Source organism: Octopus sinensis, linkage group LG5, assembly GCF_006345805.1.
Source record: "Octopus sinensis linkage group LG5, ASM634580v1, whole genome shotgun sequence".
Classification (NCBI taxonomy): Eukaryota; Metazoa; Mollusca; class Cephalopoda; order Octopoda; family Octopodidae; genus Octopus; species Octopus sinensis.
In genome coordinates, this window is record NC_043001.1 from 80,952,230 (window position 1) to 80,977,064 (window position 24,835).

The 24,835-nt window shown below is 36.1% G+C and overlaps 1 protein-coding gene across 6 annotated transcripts in view; it reads left to right on the forward strand.

The window, feature by feature from the left end:
• LOC115212037 (plexin-A1) overlaps positions 1-24,835 on the forward strand; it is a 695,010-nt gene that overhangs the window by 212,628 nt on the left and 457,547 nt on the right. For all 6 annotated transcript variants that reach the window (XM_036502774.1, XM_036502773.1, XM_036502772.1 and 3 more), the window contains one exon: positions 17,655-17,783. In XM_036502774.1, the coding sequence (XP_036358667.1) occupies positions 17,655-17,783 (129 nt within the window). The remainder of the gene's footprint in view (positions 1-17,654; positions 17,784-24,835) is intronic.

Genomic DNA, 24,835 nt, shown 5'->3' on the forward strand with positions numbered 1-24,835 from the left:
TCTGAGTTCAAATTCTGATGTGGCTGACTTTGCCTTTCATCCTTTCAGGGTCAATAAGTACCACATGAGCACTGCGGTCAATGTAATCAACTAGTCCCCTCTCCCAAAATTTCAGGTCTTGTGCCTTTTGTAGAAAAGATTATTATTATTATTAGCAGCAGTAGTAGTAGTATTAAGGCAGCAATGTAGCAGAAGCAGTGTTACATCGAGCAAAATGTTTGATGGCTTTTCGTCTGGCTTTACATTCTGTATTCAGATTCTTAAGTACCAGTGAAACACTTGGGTCCATGTAATCGACTAGTTCCCTTCCCCACAAATTTTGTGCCTTTTGCAGATAGGATTCTTCTTCTTATTATTATTATTTCCCCAACTTCATTCTGTCAATTTATTCTAAGCTTTGTCGTCATATCTCCGATAGGTTACGTGTGTGTGTGTGTGTGTGTGTGTGTGTGTGTGCAGAGTGATTGTATTTGTCTATGGAATTTGTGTATATCTTCATACATACTTGTTCGTCTCTGTGTGTGTGTGTGTGTGTGTGTGTGTGTGCATGTATGTCTAGGTGTATTTTCATATTTTGAATTTATGTACGCATTTACATGAGTGAGACATTCTCTTCATCTTTCTAAAAGTTGTTTAGGCATGTGTTCTTGGCTAATGCAGTATGCATCCTTGTATGCATGTGGCTATTATAATGACAATAACATTGGTGATGATAGCGACCGTAGTTGTGGTAGTGATTATGATGGTAGTGGTGTTGGTGTTGATGATAGTAATGATGATTATGGAGACGGGAGTGGTGATAGCAATGATGTTGACGACAAAAACTAAACTTCAACCATTTATGGATTTTTATTAAAATACTTAGTATTCTAATATTTTTTTTCTTTCTACCTTTTGATTAAGGTATTTTAGTTTTGTTTTCCAATTTATTTTTTAAAATTTAATTAAAAAATACAACAAAAAAAAATCAGAAGATTCTTTGATGAACGAAATATGTTTTATCGTTTGGTCCTTTGAGAATTACGGTTTTTGTTCCTGCCAGAAAATAACAGAAACCTAAAAAAAAAAACCCTAAAAAACAAAAGGTAGAAATGCACAAGACTGCAAGTGACAAACCATTGCTTTTTATGTTGTTGTTGTTGTTATTGCTGTGATCTCTCTCTCTCTCTCTCTCTCTCTCACCCGCTTTTCTTCAATTTGAGACAAGCTATTTAAAAGGAAGACATGTGATGAAAGAAAATTTCTAAATCTTAAGTCATGTGTGTGTGTTTGTGCGTGTGTGTCTTTTCCTCGGTTCAATTTGAAATCAGAAGAATATTTAGAATTTGGTTTGTGGTTTGCAGCATGCAGCATCATTTTCATCGTCTGTGTGTGTAGAAAGTGTTCCTGGGAATTTGTTAACTTGATTGGATCAATGGATGGAAATGTTTCTATGATTAGTTACTGTTGACAACAGTGATGATGATGACGATGATGATGATGTTTGCTGAAGTGATTATTATAAGGATGATGCTGTCAAAGAAACTTTTAGAATGAAAGCAACAGAACTAAATTCTTTACTGAAATCTAATATCTTTCAGATATTTTTTTATCTTTCAGCTTTTACTTGTTTCAGTCATTAGGCTGTGGCCATTTTAGGGCCATGCCTTGAAGGGTTTAATAAAACAAATTGTCTCCAGTATTTTTAAGTTTGTTACTTATTCTATTGGTCTTTTTTGTTGGTGGGGGGACAAACACAGACACCCCCTCACATAAATATATATATATACAATGGGCTTCTTTCAGTTTCTAGGTACCAAATCCACTCACAAGGCATTTGTTGGCCCAAGGCTATTGTAGAGGATACTTGCCCAAAGTGCCACGCAGAAGGACTGAATCCAGGGCCATGTGGTTGGAGAGCAAGCTTCTTACCACACAGCCATGGCTTATAAAATTTGTTCTGATGCTTTATATCCCAAGTTCAAATCCTGTTTAGGTCAATGTTGCCTTTCATCCTGCTAGGGGTCAGTGAAATGAATCACCAATCAAATACTGGGGTCCAAGGTATCAGTTAACTTCTCTTCTCCTGAAAACTGTTGGTCTTGCAACAAAATCTGATACCATTTAACTATGTATCTAAGGTGCAGATGTGGCCATGTGTTTAAGAAGCTTGCTTCCCAACCATGAAGTCTTGGTTTCAGTCCTACTGTGTGGCACCTTGGGTAAATCTACTTTTAGTCTTGGGCCAAGCAAAGCCTTGTGAGTGGAAGGAAACTAAAAGAAGCCTGTTGTATGTATGTATGTATGTATGTAATTATGTAGTATGTATATGTACATATATGAATGTGTGTTTGCATGTACCTTTCTATAGGCATTATGTGATACTTGTAAATGAATATCATTGACATACAAGGTTATTTGGTTCCAAAGTGAGGTTATTTGGTTCCAGCCTCTCTTGAAAAAACATGCAAGGACATGGAGAAAATATTGGCTTGCTTGGAGAGTAGTGAATGTTGCCAACAGGAAGGACATCTAGGTGTATAAAATCTGCCTCAACAAATTCTGTCTGATCCATGCAAGCTGGCGAAAATGGTCATTAAATGATGATGATGATGATATCCACCAAAATGTGTCTCTATTTTTAGTTTGTTTGGTTTACTTCCATTTTTGAGCTTCCAGCTCTCATTTTCATTCATTTCTTTAGTTGTCCAGCCATCTTTGTATGACAGTTAATTTGTCACAGAGATGAGTCATGGCAATGTGTCAACATATACTCCCATTGCTCACCTCTATGTTTCTTTATCAGTCTTCTGCTTCTAACTATCTATATTCCTCCTCAACAACCTAATAATAATGCAGTCGATTGGAGAATAGTTACCAAATCATCTGGGAAGTTATCTGAAATAGACTAACAGGCTAACCATCTATCTTGATCAGGAGGTAGTGGTGGTGGTGGTGGTGGTATGGATAGAGAATATACCATTTATTTCTTATCTACTAAATATCATAAGGCTGAAATTAAGCAACGTTCCCCTGGTAATCAACTAATCCATTCATGGCCATTAAAAGAGCTACACAGCTTTATATTCATTTATTAGTTCATATTTATTGATATGTTTAGCTTCCAGCTAGTGATGAATTGATTTATGTATCCATCTAGGATAATAGGTGCAGGCATGGTTGTGTGGTTGAGAAGTTTGCTTCCCAACTACTTAGTTCTGGGTTCAGGCCCACTGCATGATACTTTGTATTATAGTTTTGGTTCAATGTCTTATGAGTGGATGTGGAAAATAGAATTGAAAGAAGCACATCGTATATAATTATATATATTTATATATATATATATATATATATATTTACACACATGCACATACACACACAATGAATATTAATATATAGGGATAAGTTACCCAGGCGGGTATGCAGCAGAAACATATAATTATGCTGTATAATTAACTGTTGAAAGAAAAATTTGAAGTTGCACTAGTTTCTGTATTCTTTGTAATTGATTGTTTTGGATTTACACTCTTGAATAAATGTGTGTGTGAGTAGAAGCGAGCAATGGAATATAAAGAAGAGCAACAGAATAAGTGCCAGCCTTTAAAAGATAAGTACTGGGTCTGATTTGTTCAATGAAAACCCTTGAAGGTGGTGCCCCACCATGGCTCCAGTCCAATGACTAAAGCAAGTAAAAGATAGATGTGTGTGCATGCGTATGTGCATGTATGCATCTCCTCTTGACATCATGTGATAGTTGCAAATGGGTGTTACTGACATAATAGGCTGTATCACTCATTTCTAATATTTTGCTGGAACATGTCTAGCCAAGATGAGAATTGGTGATAGGAAAGGCATCCAGCCATAGAAAATCTGCCTCAATAAATTCTATCCAACCCATGCAAGCATGGTAAAGTGGATATTTAAAATGATGAAGAGGATCTACATGATCAGATCTTCTTAGCTATCAAATTTGCTTCAAATTACAGTCTAATGGCTTTAAAAAGAAAGTAAGAGCACATTAGGTAATGTAGTCTTATATATGATATGCCTGCACAATCAGAGCTGACTTGGGGCTAAAAGGTACAACAACAACAACAGAATGACTACAGCAACAACAACTGTTACTATGACAACAGCAGCAGCAACAAGGACAACAGCAACATATATGTATATATTGTGGTATGTTTTCAAATATCTGGTTGTGTGTCACCAGTGTTGAGATTTGATTGGCTCAAAACTTTGCATGCCAAAGATCTGACACTATCGCTTACTAAACAATACTAGGCTAATGAATGGTTCAAAAGAAACAACAAAAGTATAATTAATTAACAAGCTAGTTAAGTTTATAGGTCATCACCACTGTTACCATAGCCATTCATAGCAGCAGCACCACCACTGCAGGACACATCATGAATGCCGAGATCATGATCAAACTTTTAATTAGGTAGTATGAGGAAGGAGAAAGAGAGAGGTAATGGAAATGACAGGAGAGAGAGAGAGAAAAAAAGAAAGAAAAGTAAGAGAGATAGCAGAAGGCAGAAGAGACAATGAGAGAGTAGGAAAATAAAAGAGAGAGGTGTAAGTAAGAGGATGAGAACAAGAGATAAATAATAGAGAGAAAGTAAAAGAATGAGAGAGAATGGAAAAAACAAATAGTTGGAGAATGAGAATGTGAGAGAAATAATTAAGACAAAGGAAAGAAGAGACTAATAATTGTGAGAGAGATGCCAACAACAACAACTGGAATAACAAGTCAAAAATTAATGTAAGCAACAGCAAGTTAAGTCTGAGACAAATGAATCACAGGAAAACCATGAATAATCTCAGAACAGGACTGGAATAAAACAATAAATAAAACTGTGTGAAATAATAGCTTGGAAGTTTTTAGATCACTTTAACCTTTGTGTTGCCATATTTTTGTTGAAATATACTTATGTTGTTTCAATCAATTTTTGAGGATAATGAAGAATTTAGTAAAATAACTTTATCACTAAATTGATATTTAGAACATAAATTAACATGAAATTTTGAGGGAACAATGTTTTAATTTCAATCACTTAAACAATGGAACTGAATGTAGACTGGTGGAAAGATAATATATGAAGGACTGCTGAAAAGTTCCTGGCTTGAAGGGTATTTCAAAAGGCTTGGTCTCAGGCCCAGGCTTCCAAGTTCTTTTACAGGGCTTAGAAAAACTGAAGGACCGCTGCAATAAGTGGGTGAATCGGAGAGGGGAATATGTTGAATAAAGCCATAATTAACTGATTCTCATGTATTATCTTTTACCCAAAGCCAGAGACTTTTTGTCTTCCGTTATCTTGTCAGATGATAGTCATCTCACATTTGGTGTGGTTGTTCTGATTTACTTTCATCCTTACATGTGTGCAGATGTAACTTTTCACCAGACGTCGAAGCCCATAGGGGCTTTATAAAATATAAAACTGATCCAGACATGAAATGATATGAGACACCTGTATGTGATTGGATTTAAGCAACAAAAGCTTGTACAATACTCTTGCCACTCCTTCAATGACCCGCGCTATTTTTATTGCAAGTTTAATGTCTGAGTATCTTTCAGCTGGAAGAGCTGCTTTCCCCACAGCTTTGTCAAAAATAGCAAGAGCCCCCTATACTCCTGGGCATTCTGTTTGGGACCCTGACAAATACTAATTTTCTGAATCAGAACAAATCTGGGAGATAATTAAGGGGTGACTCCACTCTCTCCTCAAATCCTAAACTCCCAAATTGGCACCTCTTCACTGAATACAGTTTAATGTCATGTTCAGGACATGTTTACTCCCCCCCCCCCACACACACACATTGAAGTAAGCAAACAGATTGTAGACAAACAGTTATGTAAGAATAAAAGTAAAGAGTGACAGAGGCAGGCTTAAGAGGTGGGCACTAGAATTGTGGTGTTCGAAGACCAAAAGAGATACAATGTGCTAAATCCATTAGATGGATAAAGTAGAGGAGAGGGGATTGATTTGAGCAATAAAGGACAAAAAACAGAAAACAAGACAAGGAGAAGGTGGAGGAGAGCGATGGTGTCAGTAGAAATAAAATGACGCTCGATGGGGTGGGGAGGTGGTAAATATAGTGGTCAATTGAATGTTGAATTATTAATTAGGCTTCAAGACATCGTTGTCATATCTGGCTCGTTACTGACTCTCCTTCATTTCCCCCTGCTTTGCACCACACTTTCCATAATTTGTGTGTGTCTGTGTGTGTGTATTGGCCCTGTCTGGATTGTTTGTATGGGCCATCATCTGTACACGTTTAACCCTCTTCAGAAAATCCATTCCCCTCACATATGAACAGACACACCCTTACATTCTCAAGAGACTGGCATTGACAGATGAGCAAATGCAGATATGTATTCACAAACACATGTACACACACACACACACACACACACACACAAACTAAGGAAGCTGGACAGACACCTACAAAACAATAAACTGACACTGTTGTGCAGATATACATACACGCACACATGTGCATGCATGCACGCACAGACACTAAGTTACATAGATAAGTGCCCACACACAAACACACACACTGAAGTTTTTATTTGTATAGATACACAACATATATACATACACACTCATGTGCACACAGAGAAACCTTTGTTTAGATTCACACACACATACACAGAGGCTTTTAGTTGCATAACACACACACGCACACACACAGAGGCTCTAAGTTGTATAGCTTCATACAGGCATACAGAGGCTCTTAGTTGTATAAACATACACACACAAAAACAGGCACTGTGTTGTATTGGTAGACGCACATATACATATGTATGTGTAGCTTCAGAGAGAAAGAGAGATGGGAGATGGATGGAAAGCATGCATATTATTCGAATATAATCTCATACATACAACATCGCATTTATATCCAAACTGACAGACACACAGCCATTTAAATACATATACACAGACAAAAAACAAAAACATAAATGCCTCGCATAATATGGTCACCTTGCCCCTGTATCTATGTCACTATGTAATGTTTGTATCAAGATATTGTCACATTGATCAACGATGACTGTCACTAAAACTTACAGACAGATAGACAGTGTAGGTGGAGCTGGGTGGGATATGAGCAGTCCCGGCTGTCTAGGACATTCCTAATAGATCACTTTTTCCTCACCTCTCCCCTACCATGATTGTGTCCCCTTCTTTTTTCTTTATTGTCTCCCCTTCTTTCTTTTCTTTATTGTCTCCCCTTTCTTTTCTTCATTGTCTTTTTTTCATTACTTATTCCCCTTCCATTTACCCAATAACAACACAGACATTATTCAGCCCAGGCTATATTTATTGTCCAGGGTCTGCAAGTCTTTGTATTGCTTCTGCTTAGTCCAGTTCTTTTGTGATGTCATGTCCTGCTGTCATTTTCTATTGTCCATTGGTTAGATAACTTTGTTGGAGGTGTGGGAGGGCAAGATTTCCCTGGACTCAACTCTGCTCTCATTTGGTCAGGACTGATCCAGTCTTTGCTCTGTTGTTCATCCTCTCCAAAACAGTTTTTGTTAGTTCTCACAACCACACATACTCTCTCTCTGCTTGTTTCCCTCTCTGTGTACTTCTCTCTCCCTGCTCTTTTCTTTTATCTCACTGTTTATCTGCTGTTTTCTTCTCTTTGTCTTCTTCCGTAATTCCTTTGTTATAATGTCCAATTATCAAATGGTTGCAACCCAAACACACACATACAAACACAATCCATCCATCCATCATCTTATTTTTCTCTCTCTCATGGCATGCCCTCCACTATTATCATACTGCTTTCTATGAATAACTATACCATTGTTATCCCATTGGCTTCATTGGTCAGACAATTTGGCTTTGGTGCCATGGTGTATGTATGCAGTCAACTACTTTTATCTACAATCATCAGCGCCCTTTTTGCAGCTCCATCACCACTACCACTATGACCAGTAGTTAATGTAATGGGTTGCAATCACTCCCTTGATTATTATGCAATTATTATAGTTAATACTACTACTGTCATCATTATTAGTATTGTTGCTGCTGCAGCTTGTACTACCAATATCAATGCTGCTGCTGCTACTACTACTACTACTACTACTACTACTACCATGAGTGCTCCAACTGTCACTACTACCACTGCTACAATCACCACCATCATCATAACCATTGTTGTTACTACTGTTACCGTAGTGACCATCAACACCCATGGTCACTGCATATTACTAATATTAATACTGAGCACCATTGTCAGTGCTTCCTTTATCACCACCACTCCAACTACAATTAAACCCATTTCACAATCATTACTGCCAATCCTACCATAACTGCCACCATTGCTATCATGATTATTATTGACCTTCGTACTATCACTGCCACCAGATTATCTTTTAATAGCTATTTACTCCATGCTTATTTTGGTTTCCAGAAACTTTCTTGTGCAGACATGAGGTTTTGAGTTCAATTCCACTGCATGACAGCAAGTGTCTTCAACTGTGGTCTTGGATTAACGAATGCCTTGTGAGTGAATTTAGTTGACAGGAACTGTGTAGAAGCCCATCATATAGTTATATGCATGTGTTTGTGTGTGCTAGTCATTCGACTGCTTAACGTTTGGTGTTGGCTTGTTTACTTTCCCATAACTTAATAGTTTGATAAAAGACACTGATAGAATAAGTAACACTTTTCAAGATGGTGCCAGTGTCAAGTACACTCTGTAAAATGTTTCTGTTAAAATGGCATCCCTCTGTAGAAACCATGGCAAAACAGACTTTGGTTTTCAATGCTGCCTCCAGGGTTTATGATCCTCATTAGACTGCAAGCTAGCATGAAGTACCAAATGTTAAAAGATGGTGATGATTATATATGCAAATATGTGTCTGTATTTCTATGTGTAGGTTTGCATTTCTTCTTTACTACTACTACTACTACTACTGCTACTGCTACTACTACTACTACTACTACTACTACTAGCAGCTCTGAGAGTTCCTACTGTTATTACCAACAATTAAGCTAGTCATATTGTTTAGCAGTATTTCTTCCAATTCTTTACATTCTGGGTACAAATCGTGCTGAGGTTGACTTTGTCTTTCAAAAATATATATAGATACACACACACAGGGCTTCTTTCACTTTCCATCTTCTAGATCCACTCACGATGCTTTAGTCAGCCTGGGGCTATAGTAGAAGACACTTATCCAAGGAGCCATGCAATGTGCCTGAACCCAAAACCATGTGGTTGGGAATCAAACGCTTTACTATGCATGAATATGTAAGTGAATGTATGTATGCATATGTGTGTGAGTGTATGTGTGTGTGTGTGTGTGTGTGTGAATAAGTGCATACACACACACACACACACACACACATATATATATGTAAGTGCATAAGTGCATAAATATATATGGGCTTGTGTGTATGTATAAATATAGGCACACACATATATATAGATAAGTGCACATATATATGTGCTTGTGTGTTTGTATAAATACACACACACATGCAAACATCCTTATTTTTATTTATCCACACACATGTACATGTGTATGAAAGGATAGGCTACATCCCAATTATATTGATATTCATGCTAATTACGTATATGGGTCATAACTGCCGCAGAATAGATGGGACAGATTTACTTTTATCCTTATTTCTTTGGCACCTCCCACTGTATCTAGTTTCAAATTCCAGTCTATCCTCTCCCCACTCAACCACTTGTCTGTCTTTGACACCCTCCAATAATTTATTCTTTTCCCAATACGTGCGTGTGCACACACACACGCACACACATACACACAGGTACACTCACTCACACATATATACAAATATATTCATGTATATATATATATATATGTACACAAATGCACACACACAAATGCATGTATACACACACACATATATGTATAAACACACACATACATATGAGTGTATGTGGTATATATCTGTATGTGTGTGTGTATATCTATATATTTATTCACAAACACACACATATGCTCACATGCACACATATATACGAATACAACCAATTCTTATGAAACTGATCTCTCTTTTATTGTCCTATTTATTTCCACTACCCTGTAGTTTTTGGTGACGTTTCTGTCGGAGCTTCTATCACTCTGGACCAATAATTTGTAATCAACCTCAATGATAACGATACTCATGGTTTCTAATTTCTCCACAAGCTGACCTTTACCCATCAAGTTGGAGGACATTTGTCTTGGTGGTGGTGGTGGTGGTCGTGGTGGTCGTGGTGGCTGCTTGCAGTGTCATACTTGTCTTCTGACTGGCTCACTGTCTTCTAGCTAAGTTAGTTGCTCGTTAGTGTTATTTAAGCACTGAAAATAATTAGGAAATTGAAAGTGGTTGTTCATTATCTGTTTATGTATATGTGTTTGTATGTATGTGTATACTTGTGTATATTATATATGTGTAGGTATTTATGTGTATATGTATGTATTCTTTTATTATTTTCTTGTTTCAGTCATTTGACTGTGGCCATACTGGAGCACTGCCTTATGTGTATGAATATATTTATCGGTGTATGTGTGTGTGTGTATATGTTTATTTATAAGTGTATATATTACTCTAGGTGATATTTGGTTAATAACTGATGAGTAATTGAGCATGTCTGCATCTGTTGTGTGTTTTCCTGTTATTCCACATAATCTTTTGTTGTTCTCTTGTGGCAGATTTTTATGGTGTGTGTGTGTGTCATTACACCAACACTAGTGAAGTTCTTGTCCTCTGCAAGACTAAAGAAAACTGTCTATTTCACATTATCTCTCTCTCTCTCTCTCTCACTGCTCCTACACACATGCATTCACACAATTGTATTTTTAAGTGCCTTTGTGTATGAAGGGTAAAGTTGGTTTGCACAAGATTTAAATGAGGAAATGTGGAGGTATATATCATTAGATACCACAAAACATTGTGATTAGTGTTCTGCTGATTCTGCTATCATTTGCCCTTAATAATGATAAAGATGACATAACAACAACAAAAATGACAACTACAACAACAACAAGGTATATTTTCAACTGGAACAGTCACAGAATCTATAATAAAGATCTCACTTTATAAGGTTCTCCTTTCTTCCCATCCTATGGAATAATAAATTTTGGTGGTTGTTGTTGTTGTTGTTGATGGTGGTGGTGGTGGTGGGGAACAGTGATGTTGACGGGATGAGGAAGAAAGTTAATGCTTTAAAAAAAGCGGCAAAAGCAAAAAAAAATCTTAGAGATAAGAACACCCCTATCCATCACCCCCACCCACCCTGCCCGTTTAACTCTTCTACCACTTACTTATTCCATGCTAGAATTATTCCGCAGAGTGATACTGGGAATGCTTCGGAAGACTCCCACCCCATCCCACCCGCTGTGTTCCCCTCCCTAGCAGCCTTCTCTCATGTACTTCACTCATCTTTAGTTTGCATCCTTCCATTTATGCATTTATGTACCAGGATAGATATAACATATTTATATATACCCACATACACACACACACACACACTCACACACCATGTTATCTATCCTGTTGTTCATTCATCCATTTATTTTTCAACCTGGCACACATATACTCTGGCTGTTGTTATGTTATATATGCAAACATGTATATACACTCACACATGCATGTGTACGTAAACACACACATGCACTCGCATAACCAGGTAGTTGTTAATACACAAATACATGTATATATACACATGCATGCACCCATTGCGTTATCTATCTGTCTGTTCATCCAGTCAAACATCCACTCTTCAATCCAACTTAGATGTGTGTGCATGGGTATATACACGCAGTTTTACACAAATGCACACAATATGCAATTTTGCACAAATATATATATATATATGTATACACACACACATACACACACAATGTGTGTCTGCGCTATGTATCTGTGTATATATATACATATATATGTACGCAGTGTATGTATGCATGTATGTATGTATATATATATATATATATATATATATATATGCATAGATTTTCACAAAAAACATGCACACACACACACACACACATGCACACATATACAACTGTATACAAATATCCACAATTCTAACACTCTATGGCACCAGATGTGTTTCTGAGTCTATTTTCTTTTGAATCATTTTCCTTTCCTCAGACAATTCTATGTTGTTTCTCAGTCTTCATGCTGCTGCTGTTGTTGTTCATAATTTCCTGTATTTTATTTATTTATTTATTTATTCCATATTATTGTGTATTTCTTTCATTTGATTTGCTATATTGTTTTTAGTTGCTCTTTTTTTACCTTTCTGTCATATCTTTTATTTCTGGTTTGTGTTTTTGTGTATGCATGTGTTCATGTGTATGTATGTACATATTTTTCTCTGTGTGTGTGTGTGTGGTGTGTGTGTGTGTGTGTGTGCATGTATATACATGTGTTCATGTATGTGTGTTTATATATGCATATGTGTGTCTGTATATATGCATGTGTGTATGCTTAATTGCTTTTGTGTTTGTCTGTTCATGTGTGTATGTGGTAATTTATGCATATACATATGTTCATGTGTGTGTGTTCAGATATATATATATATATATATATATATATATGCTTGTGTATGTATGTTTGTACATATACATAGAGAGAATGAGATGAATACATGTATATCTTTATGTGTGAGTGTGTGGCTGTATATATATTTGGGTGAGTACATGTATTTGTATGTGTGTGTATATGGCTGTATGTATACGAATGGGTTTTCCTTGTACAACTTTATTTTCACATATTATATTATCGCATTCTTCCTTTTTGCATATTTAAAAACAATAATATGACTTCTTGATTCTAATCCAGTCTTTGATTCTGGTTGTTGTTTTGTTTGTGCAAATGCATATGTGCATATACATTTGTAAATGGGCATAAAACAATGAAGATAATAATGTGTATATGTATGTGCATTCATATATATACACACACATTTAAAGTTAGATGAAAAAAGGATGTCATCATTGGTGGATGTTAATGTGGAATTGATAGCAATTGTTTGTGATTATAATGCTGGTAATGATTTTGATGATGGTGGTGATGATGTTGATGTGGATGATGTCTTGCTTTGTGGTGGTGGTGGTGGTGGTGGTGGTATTAATGGTGATAGTGGTGATGTTGTTGATGATGCCATGCATAGTGGTGGTGTTGGTAATGTGGGTGATACTGTGTGTTCTGGTGCTGGTGGTGGTGATGGTGCTGCTGCTTGCAGTGTTAATGATGCCATGCATGGCGATGGTGATGTTGACGATGCCATGCATGATGGTCATGATGGCAGCGGCACTGTTGGTAGTGATGTTGATTGAGGTGTGTGTGCAGGGTTGAGCGGGGTGCTCCTCTGTTGTGTCATTGATAATGTAATGTATAAACGGTAATAGTGATGCTAGCAGTTTTTGGAAATGATAATGTAACTTCACAGTGTTGTTGTTGTTGTTGGCGGCGGTAGTGTTGATGGTGGTGGTGGTGGTGGCAGTGGTTTATGATGGTGCGGTTCTATGGCCGTCGTCGTTGTCATCGTGATGACAGCGAAAATAGGGACATATGTGTTAGAGATAGAGATGAATACGATGGTGCCATGCCACTGAGTAGTAAATACGATGGTAATGATGCTGCTTGTCTTCGGTTTGGTCGGGGCGGCATGTGGTGGTATTGATGATAATGGTGAGAGTTGTGGTGCCGCCAACGGTGAAGCTGGATATGGATGGGATGTGGGTGTTAATAGGTGATGGTGGCAGTGTAAATTGAAAGAATAATGCACATTTTCAGTAATAGTTTTCCTTTGAAGTGTGTTGCATCTTCTGTGTGCATATGCACACTCATGCATGTGTGTGAACACATACACTATCAATTACCATGAAACATATGCACAATATCTCCTATTATAGATATGTGATCACCCATACAGACTTATAAACACGTGTGACTGTACGTGCTCATATGTGCGCTATTTGTGTCTGTATATTATGTTTGTATATTTGTGTATATGTGTATATATATATATATATATATATATAGATTTATGCATTGTGTGTGTATATATTTGTGTGTATATATCCATTTATATATTTATATATAGACATGTATTTTGTATGTGTATTTATATATATGAATATATGTGTATGTGTCTATGTGTATATATATGTATATATAAGTATATAAATGTGTACGTGTCTGTGTATATATATATGTATATATAAGTATATAAATGTGTATGCGACTGTGTATATATATATATATATATATATATATATATGCATATGTAAGTGTATGTGTGTGTGTCTAGTGTGTGTATATATGTATATATAAGTATATAAATGTGTACGTGTCTGTGTATATATATATGTATATATAAGTATATAAATGTGTATGCGACTGTGTATATATATATATATATATATATATATATATGCATATGTAAGTGTATGTGTGTGTGTGTGTCTAGTGTGTGTATATATGTATGTATATATCCGTGTTTGAGCATGTGTATGCTTACATCTTCTGTTACACATATATGATCGTGCATACAGTTTCATAAACATAAACGACTGTGTGCACATGTGTATATTTGTGTGTGTGTGTGTGTGTATTATAGATATATAATCACTCATACAGACATGACTGTATGAGTGAGTAAGTGAACATATGGGTCTGTATGTATGTATGTATGTGTGTGTCTTTGTGTATGCATGTTTATTCTGGTTATGCTATTTGACTATAAGCACATCTTCATATGCACACATCAATGCATAGACTGTCTCTAGAACTAGAACGAAGATTGTGTGACTTACATGCAATTGTAGATGCACACACATGCACATGTCTATGCTCTTTCCTTTCTCTGTCTTTCACACACACACTTATACACGATAAACTCACTAACAGTGATACATATACATACATTGTCTCATAAATGCATATTGCCACCCCCACTCTCCCACACATTTATATTCACTTACATGCACACACTCTTGCACTTAGCTTCAAGAGCAATGGACTGCTGTTACTGCTAAGTGTTTGCAAGAGTTATACACAAAAGCAGTTCCTTATATGGTCATTTTGAAATTTACCATAATGAGGGATCCCCACCCACCTGCAAATCACTGCAGTGAACCCCTCACCCTCAGTGTAACATACATAGTGTTATGTTTTCTGTTGTGCTAGTGGTGGTGGGTCACTTGTAGAATGGTTCTCTCTGAGTAGTTTAGAATTAGTACTTAGTAAATTACAAATAAACACTCTATGTATTCTTTAACCTTTCAACATTTAAACTGGCTATATCAAGCCCAAATATTCTACCTGTTTTATGTTAAAACCAGGCAGATTGAGCTTCTCACACCTATGCTACAATGCCATTTTAAGACTAACCAATCATGTCATAAAAAGCTCGCAGTACCCTCTGTAAAATGGTTGGAATTAGGAAGGGTATCCAGCCATAGAAATCATGCCAAAACAGACAAATGAAGCCCAAGCAACTCTTCAGCTGGCCAGCCCCTATCAAATCATCCAACCCATGCCAGCATGGAAAATGGATCTGAAATTATGAGGAGGAGGATGGTGATATAAATAAGCATGTATTTATCACTGTCTTGACTAAACTATCAAATGTTGTTATACACTGCTGGTTACAATGCACTTCCTTGCATTTTAGCTTTCAGATGATTCCATCTGAATGGGATTCCAGATTATCACAGAGTTAAACATAAACAGCTGATCGGACTGAAGCAGCATGAAATGAAAGAACACAATACACCACCTGGTCTGGGATTTGAAACCATGATCTTGTGATTGTGAGTGCAGCTCCCTAGCCACAATGCAACAAACCTTCACTGTATGTGTGTGTGTGTGTATGTGACTCTTCATGCAACCAAATGTATATTTTTTTTAAGGTAGAAGTCCATGTCCTATACGTCACATATGTGTGTGAGCGTGTGCATGTATGTGTATGTATGCTTGTGTCTATTTCTAGTTAGTACTTTGTTTATATATTTTCTCTATTACTAATAAATCAAATAGGAATGGTGGTGTTAGTTGTGATGGTCAGCACATTGTTACTTCATTTCTTTTTTAATTATTAAGGTTCTGTATCTTATGTATGTATGTGTGTATGTATGCATATGCTTGTGTCTCATGTATGTATATGCTTGTGTCTCATGTATGTATATGCTTGTGTCACATGTATGTATATGCTTGTGTCTCATGTATGTATATGCTTGTGTCTCATGTATGTATATGCTTGTGTCTCATGTATGTGTATGCTATGTGTAAGTATATATGTATACTTGGGTATCTTGTTTGAGTTTGTATGTATGTCATGTGTACATGTATGTATACACTTGTATGCACATGTATGTTTACTTGTGCAGCTTATATGTGTGTATGTATGTCTTGTGTACATGCACATGAATACTTGTATGTATGTGTATGTATATATGTATATGCCATTGTGTGGTAAGCCCTTGTGAATCTGTCATCACAAGAACACCCTGCAACTCACCAATTAGTTGCAGTAAATATTTGATTAAAGCCTTTCTCTTACTGTATCATTAATATTTCACCACACATCATTTTTTTATTCTTTGACCTGAAAATGCAGTGGTAGTGACAGTAGTGTTGATTGTGGTTGTTGTGGTGGCAGTGTAACTGTGGTGGTGGTGATAGTGATGCTGGTGGCTTGTTAGTTAGTAGCTAGGGCCATGATGGTAGTAGTGGTGGCAGCAGTTACGGTGGTGATGGTCAAACAGCATTTGGTAACAGATGTTGCTGTTTAGCCCCAGCTCATCCCCTCATTAAGTAAATTTATAATGAAATTCCACTCATGACCATCATGTCTTTCTTCCTTTCCTATGTGCAAGGAGTCCGGCACTATATTCTCCTTGTGTCCTTATTTAAAGAGTGAAGTGTCATCTAAATACAAATTCGCTGCTATTTCTAGCAAATCACCTGACCGTAGTTTCTTCATTGGCTCATTGTGTAATATTGGTTTCAAATTTTGGTACAAAGCTAGCAGTTTTCCAACCAGGGCTAAGTCAATTACATCAACACCAGTGCTCAACTGGTACTTATTTTATCTTGTAACTTTGAGATTTTGATAATGTGATTGTTTATCATATTTTCTGGTATACAAGTTGAATCTTTCAGACCAAAATTTACTGCCAAAATAGGGCAAGTCAACTTATACACCAAAACGACTTCAGAAAACCAAAAATTCCGTGTGAAATGTAGCAGGATTTGGAAAGATAATGTTTGAATGTTTACAATATATGTTTATGCTATATTTTTAGAGCATCATTGCTGGGTAGGTGTGCAAGGCCAGATATGGCTAGTTTGATCATTTAGCATTCAGATTACTCTCTCATATGTAATGCTTATTTATTTGTATTGTTTTGAATTAATCATGCATTATCTTATAGCTTCAAGATTTATATGATGTACTGTTTATTTTTAGAATGTCATTGTAGGGTAGGTGTGAGAGGCCAGATCTGGCTGGTTCGAACATAATATGGGATGAATATGACTGGTACTATTTTTATCAGGCTGAGTGGTCCCATAGTGGCTCCCCAGTGTTTATGTTGGTGATAATGAGATAGTGGTGGCTTCCATATTATTTACTAAAAGTTGTTAATTGTTTGATTTGTTTTTCTTTCATGTTGTCCCTTTATTTTGCAGGTGTCCATTGAGTCAAGCCACTCTGCCATGCCTTACGAGACTATTCATGTGGCCCCTGACCAAAGGATCTTTCCTGATCTCTACTTTGATTTGGATAAGGAGCATTTGTACGCCATGACCCCTAATAAGGTAGGTCTATCTCATTTTACTCATTATTTAACAGTTACCTTTCTTGCCTTTTCTTTTACATTTTTCTTATAGTTGCTTTGCAAGTTTGTACACACACACACACGCACACATACATAAAAAGGTGCAGGCATAGCTGTGTTTTTAAGAAGTTTCCCAACCACATGGTTTCAGGTGCAGTCCCACTATGCAGTGCCTTTGGCAAGTATCTTCTACTATAAGCCCCAGACCAATCAAACCTTTATGAGTGGATTTAGTTGTCCAATGATATTTAACATCTTTGCATATACTTGAATATGATAAAGTATGCATTGCTTTGAGAGAAAAAAATTCTCCTTATAGACAATATGTGTGAATATCATCAATAGACTGGGGAAGCATGTATTACAGTGCTTGAGTGTTATCAGCAACTGATACAGAGCGGTCATTTTTGGCCAGATATTTCTACCATTATCAGTGCACATTTTTACTGCAACATTCATTGTCTTTTTTGAGCCAGATGTAATGCTTTTGTTTCTCATTAGTTTCTGCCAATTTTCTGACAACTTTGTTTGTATTACTTTACAGTAAGACCAAGACTCATAAGCATTGAATAAAACCTGGTTCCAACGAATTCTGTAACACATGTCTTTACAGGAAGGCATATTGCTTCCCATCCGTTGTTTTCATAGAGTTCAACTCACTTCAGTTCCTGAGGGAAGCATCTCCAGTGTTTGCTTCTCTGGGAACTGTCAGCTCTACCATCATTACTGACTTCATTGGAGTTACTTTAGTTATAGCAAGTTAGAATATATAAATATTAACCATTTATATAATCTATTACAAGCATTTGCTGGATGTTGCAGGTACAGTACTGGGCCAATTATCCAGCAAGCATGAGACTAGAAGTGCTCCTGATTTCTGAATTTTCTGTTTTTCTGGAGACAGTTTAACCCTTTCATTACTAACCCGGCCAAAACCGGCTCTGGCTCTGTAGTACAAATGTCTTGTTTTCATAAGTTTTGCATCGAAATATACCACCAAATATCAGTTGCAATTTATATTCCTAACACTAGCTGAATGATAAATGAGTTATTTTACTAAATTCTTTGTTATATTTAAAATAATTGAAAGAAACACAGAGCATCTCAAAATAAATACAGTAACGAAAGGGTTAAATATGTACTTAAAATATAAAATACTCATAAGTTATGAAAAGTAAAGAGCTAAATTGAATTTAACAGATTCAGATTAATACACTTCTAAAACAGGATCTGTTTGACGTTTATTAATCCATTTCAAATTCTTAAAATATATATTACTGTATCATGTATATAGTGTAATGTTTACAAGATGAAAATTAAATGAAGAAAAGTAAAGAACATGATTTTATTTAACAGATACAAACACAAATTAATACCATTCTAAAGCAGAGTATGTTTAATCTCTATCAATCCACTTTAAAAAGTAAAGAACAAATCTACTTTATTACATTACATGCAAATTAGCCAACTTCAAAAACAGGGTCTCTTTACTCAATATATGGTACAGTATATTGTGTGATACTGCTCAATATTTAGAGATTTCTGGAAGCTGGATAAGAGGTCCCATACTGTAATATCATTTCAGGTGGTTATTATGAATTTCGGTGTAGGTATTCCACATTATGCATGTGACTAGCTGTGGTGTTGCTTACTTACTAGAAAAAGATGGGGTGGGCGTTAGTACTACCACCACTTCCACTACTACTACTACTACTACTACTTTATTGCCTACATGTCAGCTGCAGATTATGATTTGATGGATGGAGTCCTAAATAGTGCTGGGGACATTTTTAACACTCTTGCTACTGCGGCTATCAAAGCTCCTGGCATGCAGCTGTCTCTGATTATGATGTGTGTGCATGCATGCGCATGTGTGTGTGTGTGGGGGGGGGGTCTGTCTTTATTAGAGTTGTTGTTGTTGTTTGTGTTGTACTTTCATATGAAGACCATATAGTGGCCATTTTGTTTTGCCTGCAACAGACATAGCAATGGTTGTTTGTGATTAATCGTGGTGATAGATGGATAGAGATGATGAAAGAGGCAATGGTGGTGGCAGCTGATACTAGTGATGGTGGTTGTACCGTTGTATTTGCTTGTAGGGGATAGTAATGGTAGTAGTGATGGTTCTAGTGGACAGTGATGGTGGTAGTAGTGGGTTGTAGTGGATGGTGATGCTAGAGGTAGTGGATGGTGATGGTAGTGGTCATTGTAGTGGACTGTTGTGGTGTCAGTAGTAGTAACGGTGGTGGTGGTAGTAGTAGTAGTAGTAAGTTTGCTAGTGGTGGTGGGAGTCACGGCAATAGCAGCAGCAGCTGCAAGAATGACAATTGTAAAACAGAGAGGTGTGTTCCACTCTTCATTTCTCTTTCACATCTACAGCCCTCATGACATTTTTATTTTAGCAGTCACTTCACCCCTACCCTACATAATTTCTAAAGATGATAACAAGAACAACAACACTTATAATAAGCCTATGGCACCAGCACCAAGCACAGTTAATAGTTGACCAGCATTTTCATTTATATATATCTGTGTATTTGTATGTGTGTGTGTGTGTGTGTATTTCTAGTTTACCTTCATCTTCCCCTGAGGCATCTTATACAATTTGTGTCCACCTTTCCTTGTGGAAACCATGATCCATGGAGTGATGGGCATGTGTGGAGGGGAGTGACGAAGGTATTGAAGAAGTTGTTGGATGATTGTGGTTGGCAGTTGAGTCCCTGGGCGGAGGCTGCTTATATGTTTGTGTCTGAGAAATGGAGTGTGATGAAAGATAGTAAATAAGAAAGTTTTGAGAGATAGGGAGAGAGCACAAGTAGGAAAAACTGAAATGTGTTAGAGAAATAAGGGGCTTTTGCTGGCATTTGTGTGCGTGTATCTTTCTGAGTCTTTGTGTGTATGTATGTATGTCTCTCTTTGTGTGCATCTGTGCACGTGTGTGTATTTCTGCATGCATCTGTATGTGTGTGCATGTGTATGTGTGAAACTGTTGACAGAACATGAAAGCTGCAGATATTAATATGTGAAGTGGGATGTGGGAATGGAGTGCTGTAGGTAGGTAGGTAGGTTGGTTGGTTGATAGTAGGGGTAATGTGTATGAAGCAGAAACAGAGAAGAAATGACCACTGGCTCGTAAAAGTTCTGATAGGATGTGGGCATGGTGTGTGTGTGTGTGTGTGTGTGTGTAGGAGGGATGGTAAACTGTCCAGAATAGTGGCAAGGATAGTAAGGGATAGGATAAGGGTCAGGTGAATGGTGGATCGTTCTAATGTTCAAGGGAAAAGATATATTAAGTTTGAAGAAGAAAGGAGGAAATAAAAAATGAGTGGGAAGAGGAGGGGTGGGGAAAGGAGGAAGAAGAGGAAAACAAATCTTTTTGTATGTGCGTGTATTTCCAAGGATTGAAAATACAGAAGCACTTATACCCATACATACATACTATATATATACATACATATATATATATATATATATATATATATATATACATACACACAGACATATATATATATATATATATATATATATATATGTATATATATAGTATGTATGTATGGGTATAAGTGCTTCTGTATTTCTGCCACTGAGGTTTACTTTGCTTTTCATAGTTTCAGGGTTGATGAAGTAAGTACCAGTTGAGCTCTGAAGTTGATGTAATCAACTTACATGCTGCTCTGAACTTGCTGGCGATGTGCCAAAATATGAAACCATTATTATTAGGGTGGTGAGCTGATAGCATCATTAGCATGTTGGACAAAATACTTAGCAGTATTTTATTAGCCTATATGTTTTGAGTTCAAATTCTACTGAGGTCGACTTTCCCTTTCATACTTTCAGGGTTCATAGAATAAGTACCAGTTGCATTCTGGGCCAGCACCCTCCCACTAAATTTCAGGGCTTGTACTTATAGTAGAAAGGATTATTCCTAGCATGCTAGGTCACACCATTGTTAATGCATCAGGGAAAATGCTTAGCAGCAGTTTTTTCCAGCTCTGTTCTGAGTTCAAATTCTGCTGAGGTTGACTTTGGTTTTCATCCTTTCAAGGTCAGTAAAAGTAATTACCCGTAAAGTACTTGGGTTGATGTGATTAACTCACCCACACCCCTTAAATTTGCTGGCCTTGTGCCAAAATTTGAAAGCAATATTTTTAGAATATTGAGTGGTTACAGAGAGGGTTGCCTTGTTGGTTCAAGATTAAGTTTCTTGCATGACATAAAGTTGAATAAATTAAAGTTGAGTTTTATTTGTCCCATTCATTTTTTTGAAAGAAAGCAGAAAAAAAAAGAACAATATAAAGTCACAAAAGATGGAGCTTTGAAACAACATAAATTGAGGTATGCCTTTGTGTGTGTGTGTCTGTGTGTGTGTAGGGCTTCCTTACTTGAAACCAATAGTAGCCTTAAGATACTAAGAAAAGAATTTTTATTCACCAATGCAGTGTTGAGCATTCTCATTGTTTGATATTTACGTGTATGTGTGTATATAGAATAAATGAAAAATGTATGGTAGATAAACATACGACATAACATATCGTATATATGTATATATTTAGGTGTGTGTCCTTGTGTCTGTGTTTGTATACCCCATCATTTGATGTGGTTTGGCAAAAGAGGCTGATAGAATAAGTATTAGGCTTACAAAGAATAAGTCCTGGGGTTGATTTCTTTAACTAAAACCCTTTAATGTGGTGCTCCAGCATGGCTGCAGTCAAATGACTGAAACAAGTAAAAGAATAAATAAAAGAATGCATATATATATATATATATATATATATAATATATACACACACACACATAGATGTATATATACATATATATATATATATATATATATATATATATATATATATATATATATATACACATAGATGTATATACAAATATATATACATACATATATATATATATATATATATATATATATATATACATACATTATATATTTGAAAGATAAACAGACCATGTCCTTACAATGGTGAACTATTACTTGGTGGATGACACAAGGTTATGTTGACTACTAGATACAAGTCATTATGTTTGTTACTTCGCTTTTTTTAAAAAAATTTTTCTTTTACTAGTTGTCTATTGTCATATTGACTTGTCTTGATTGTACTTTTGGAGTAAAAGAAATATAAAAGTAAGCTAAAAAAAAGATTGCATAAAAAAACCACTATTCTATAAACTCACTCTATTGATTGATGACTAATGCTGAAATATTTTTTTTACTCCCTCTTTATTTCGTTTTTATTTCTATTAAAGAAAAATTAGGTATGTGTAAAGAAAGAGACAAATAGAAATATCAGAAAAAGCATATCTTAGCTTCTTGGGAGAAAAAAAAAGTTTTTTTTTTTCTCTGGTGTATTTTTGTGACATTGTTGTGATTCTTAGCGCAGTTCTTGAACAGAAATCTAAACACACTTTCAACACCATTCCATTGCCAATATTTTCATCACTCATTCCTTTTTCTCACTCAAGGCTGACTCTTTTATTTAAGAGTACATCTTACCATTAACAGTACATCGTAACCATACTGTGCTTACCCCTGGCCTATCCTGTTTGAGTGTGTAATGTGTGCATGAATGCATTAAAAGACAGACATTTATACATATACACACTCACTCTGGCATGTGGAGAGCTATGTACACCTACACGTTTAGTATGTGGATATTCTCACATGCTATATTTGTTTCGTATCCAAGTAAACAAATAAACTATCCATTTTTTTAAACATCTACCCTAGAATGTTCTTTTAAAACAGTCCCCCTTGTTCTTTTAATTCTTTTCCTACCAACTTTCAAGACTGCCCCTGGTATATTAGGATAAAAATCCCATGTTTTGAAGTTACCTGAATGAAAACCTTCCATTAAAATTTCATATTCCATATTTTTTGTGGCTCACAAGTCAAATTAAAAAAAAAAAAGTTTACAGCTCCCCAAATAGTAGGTTGACTTTATATGCCTAGACGACTTCAGAGTCTCAAAAATTCTATGTGAAATGCAGTAGGATTTGGAAAGACAATGGTGATATTTGAATGTTTGTACTATATACTGCATTGACTTCTGTGGCAGGGTATATGGTAATTTAAGTTCCAATTACCAACTTAATGAAAGACTAAATTTTTTCATTATCATCATCATCATCATCATCATTTAATGTATTTTTTACATGCTCCCATGGATCAGACAGGATTTGTTCAGGCAGATTTTTGTAGTCTTCTGCCTGTTCAGTCTTCTGCCTGGTCAGCTCCTGTCAAATTGTCAGCATGGAAGGCAGACATTAAAAGATGATGATGATGATGATGGCTGGAACAAAAGGAAAGCATTTCAAGTCAAAATATGGTAACAAAAGGGTTAAACAACCACCCACCTTAGACACTTTATTTATACAGTTGCCTACCCCACAAATGCTCTTTTAAATGTCCACCCAACCTCGAATGTTCTTGCTGTAGTTAGAGGCAATTAATGAAATTCATACACCACTCCAAGTTCTCTTCTGTAAGAACATCTAATCCCCAACTCTCATGAATGCAGATTTTAGTGGTGGTGGTGGTGCTGCTGCTGCTATTGCTATTTGTTTTGTTACCATGGTAATATTCACAACTGTTGTGCACTCTCACATGCATGTGTGTGTGTGCGTGTGTGTATGTATGTGTTTCTACTTAACCCAAATAACTGCAAGCTCTTCACCTTTCACCTCTCCTTGTTTTCTTACTCCCTTCACCTTCCATTTTACCTCATCAACTTCGAATTCTGACCTTTTCCTGATGATGCTAAATGTTTTCTCTCTCACTCATTCACTCACACATCCACACATACACATACACACCGATGCATGCAAACACCTCTATACGAATGTGCATGTACATACTTCTCTGCAGAAAATACATGTGTCCACTATCTCAAATGTACATCTATACACAACACATATAGCAATATATATATATATTATATATATATATATATAATATATATTATATGTAATATATATATATATTATATGTATATTATATATATTATATGTATATATATATAT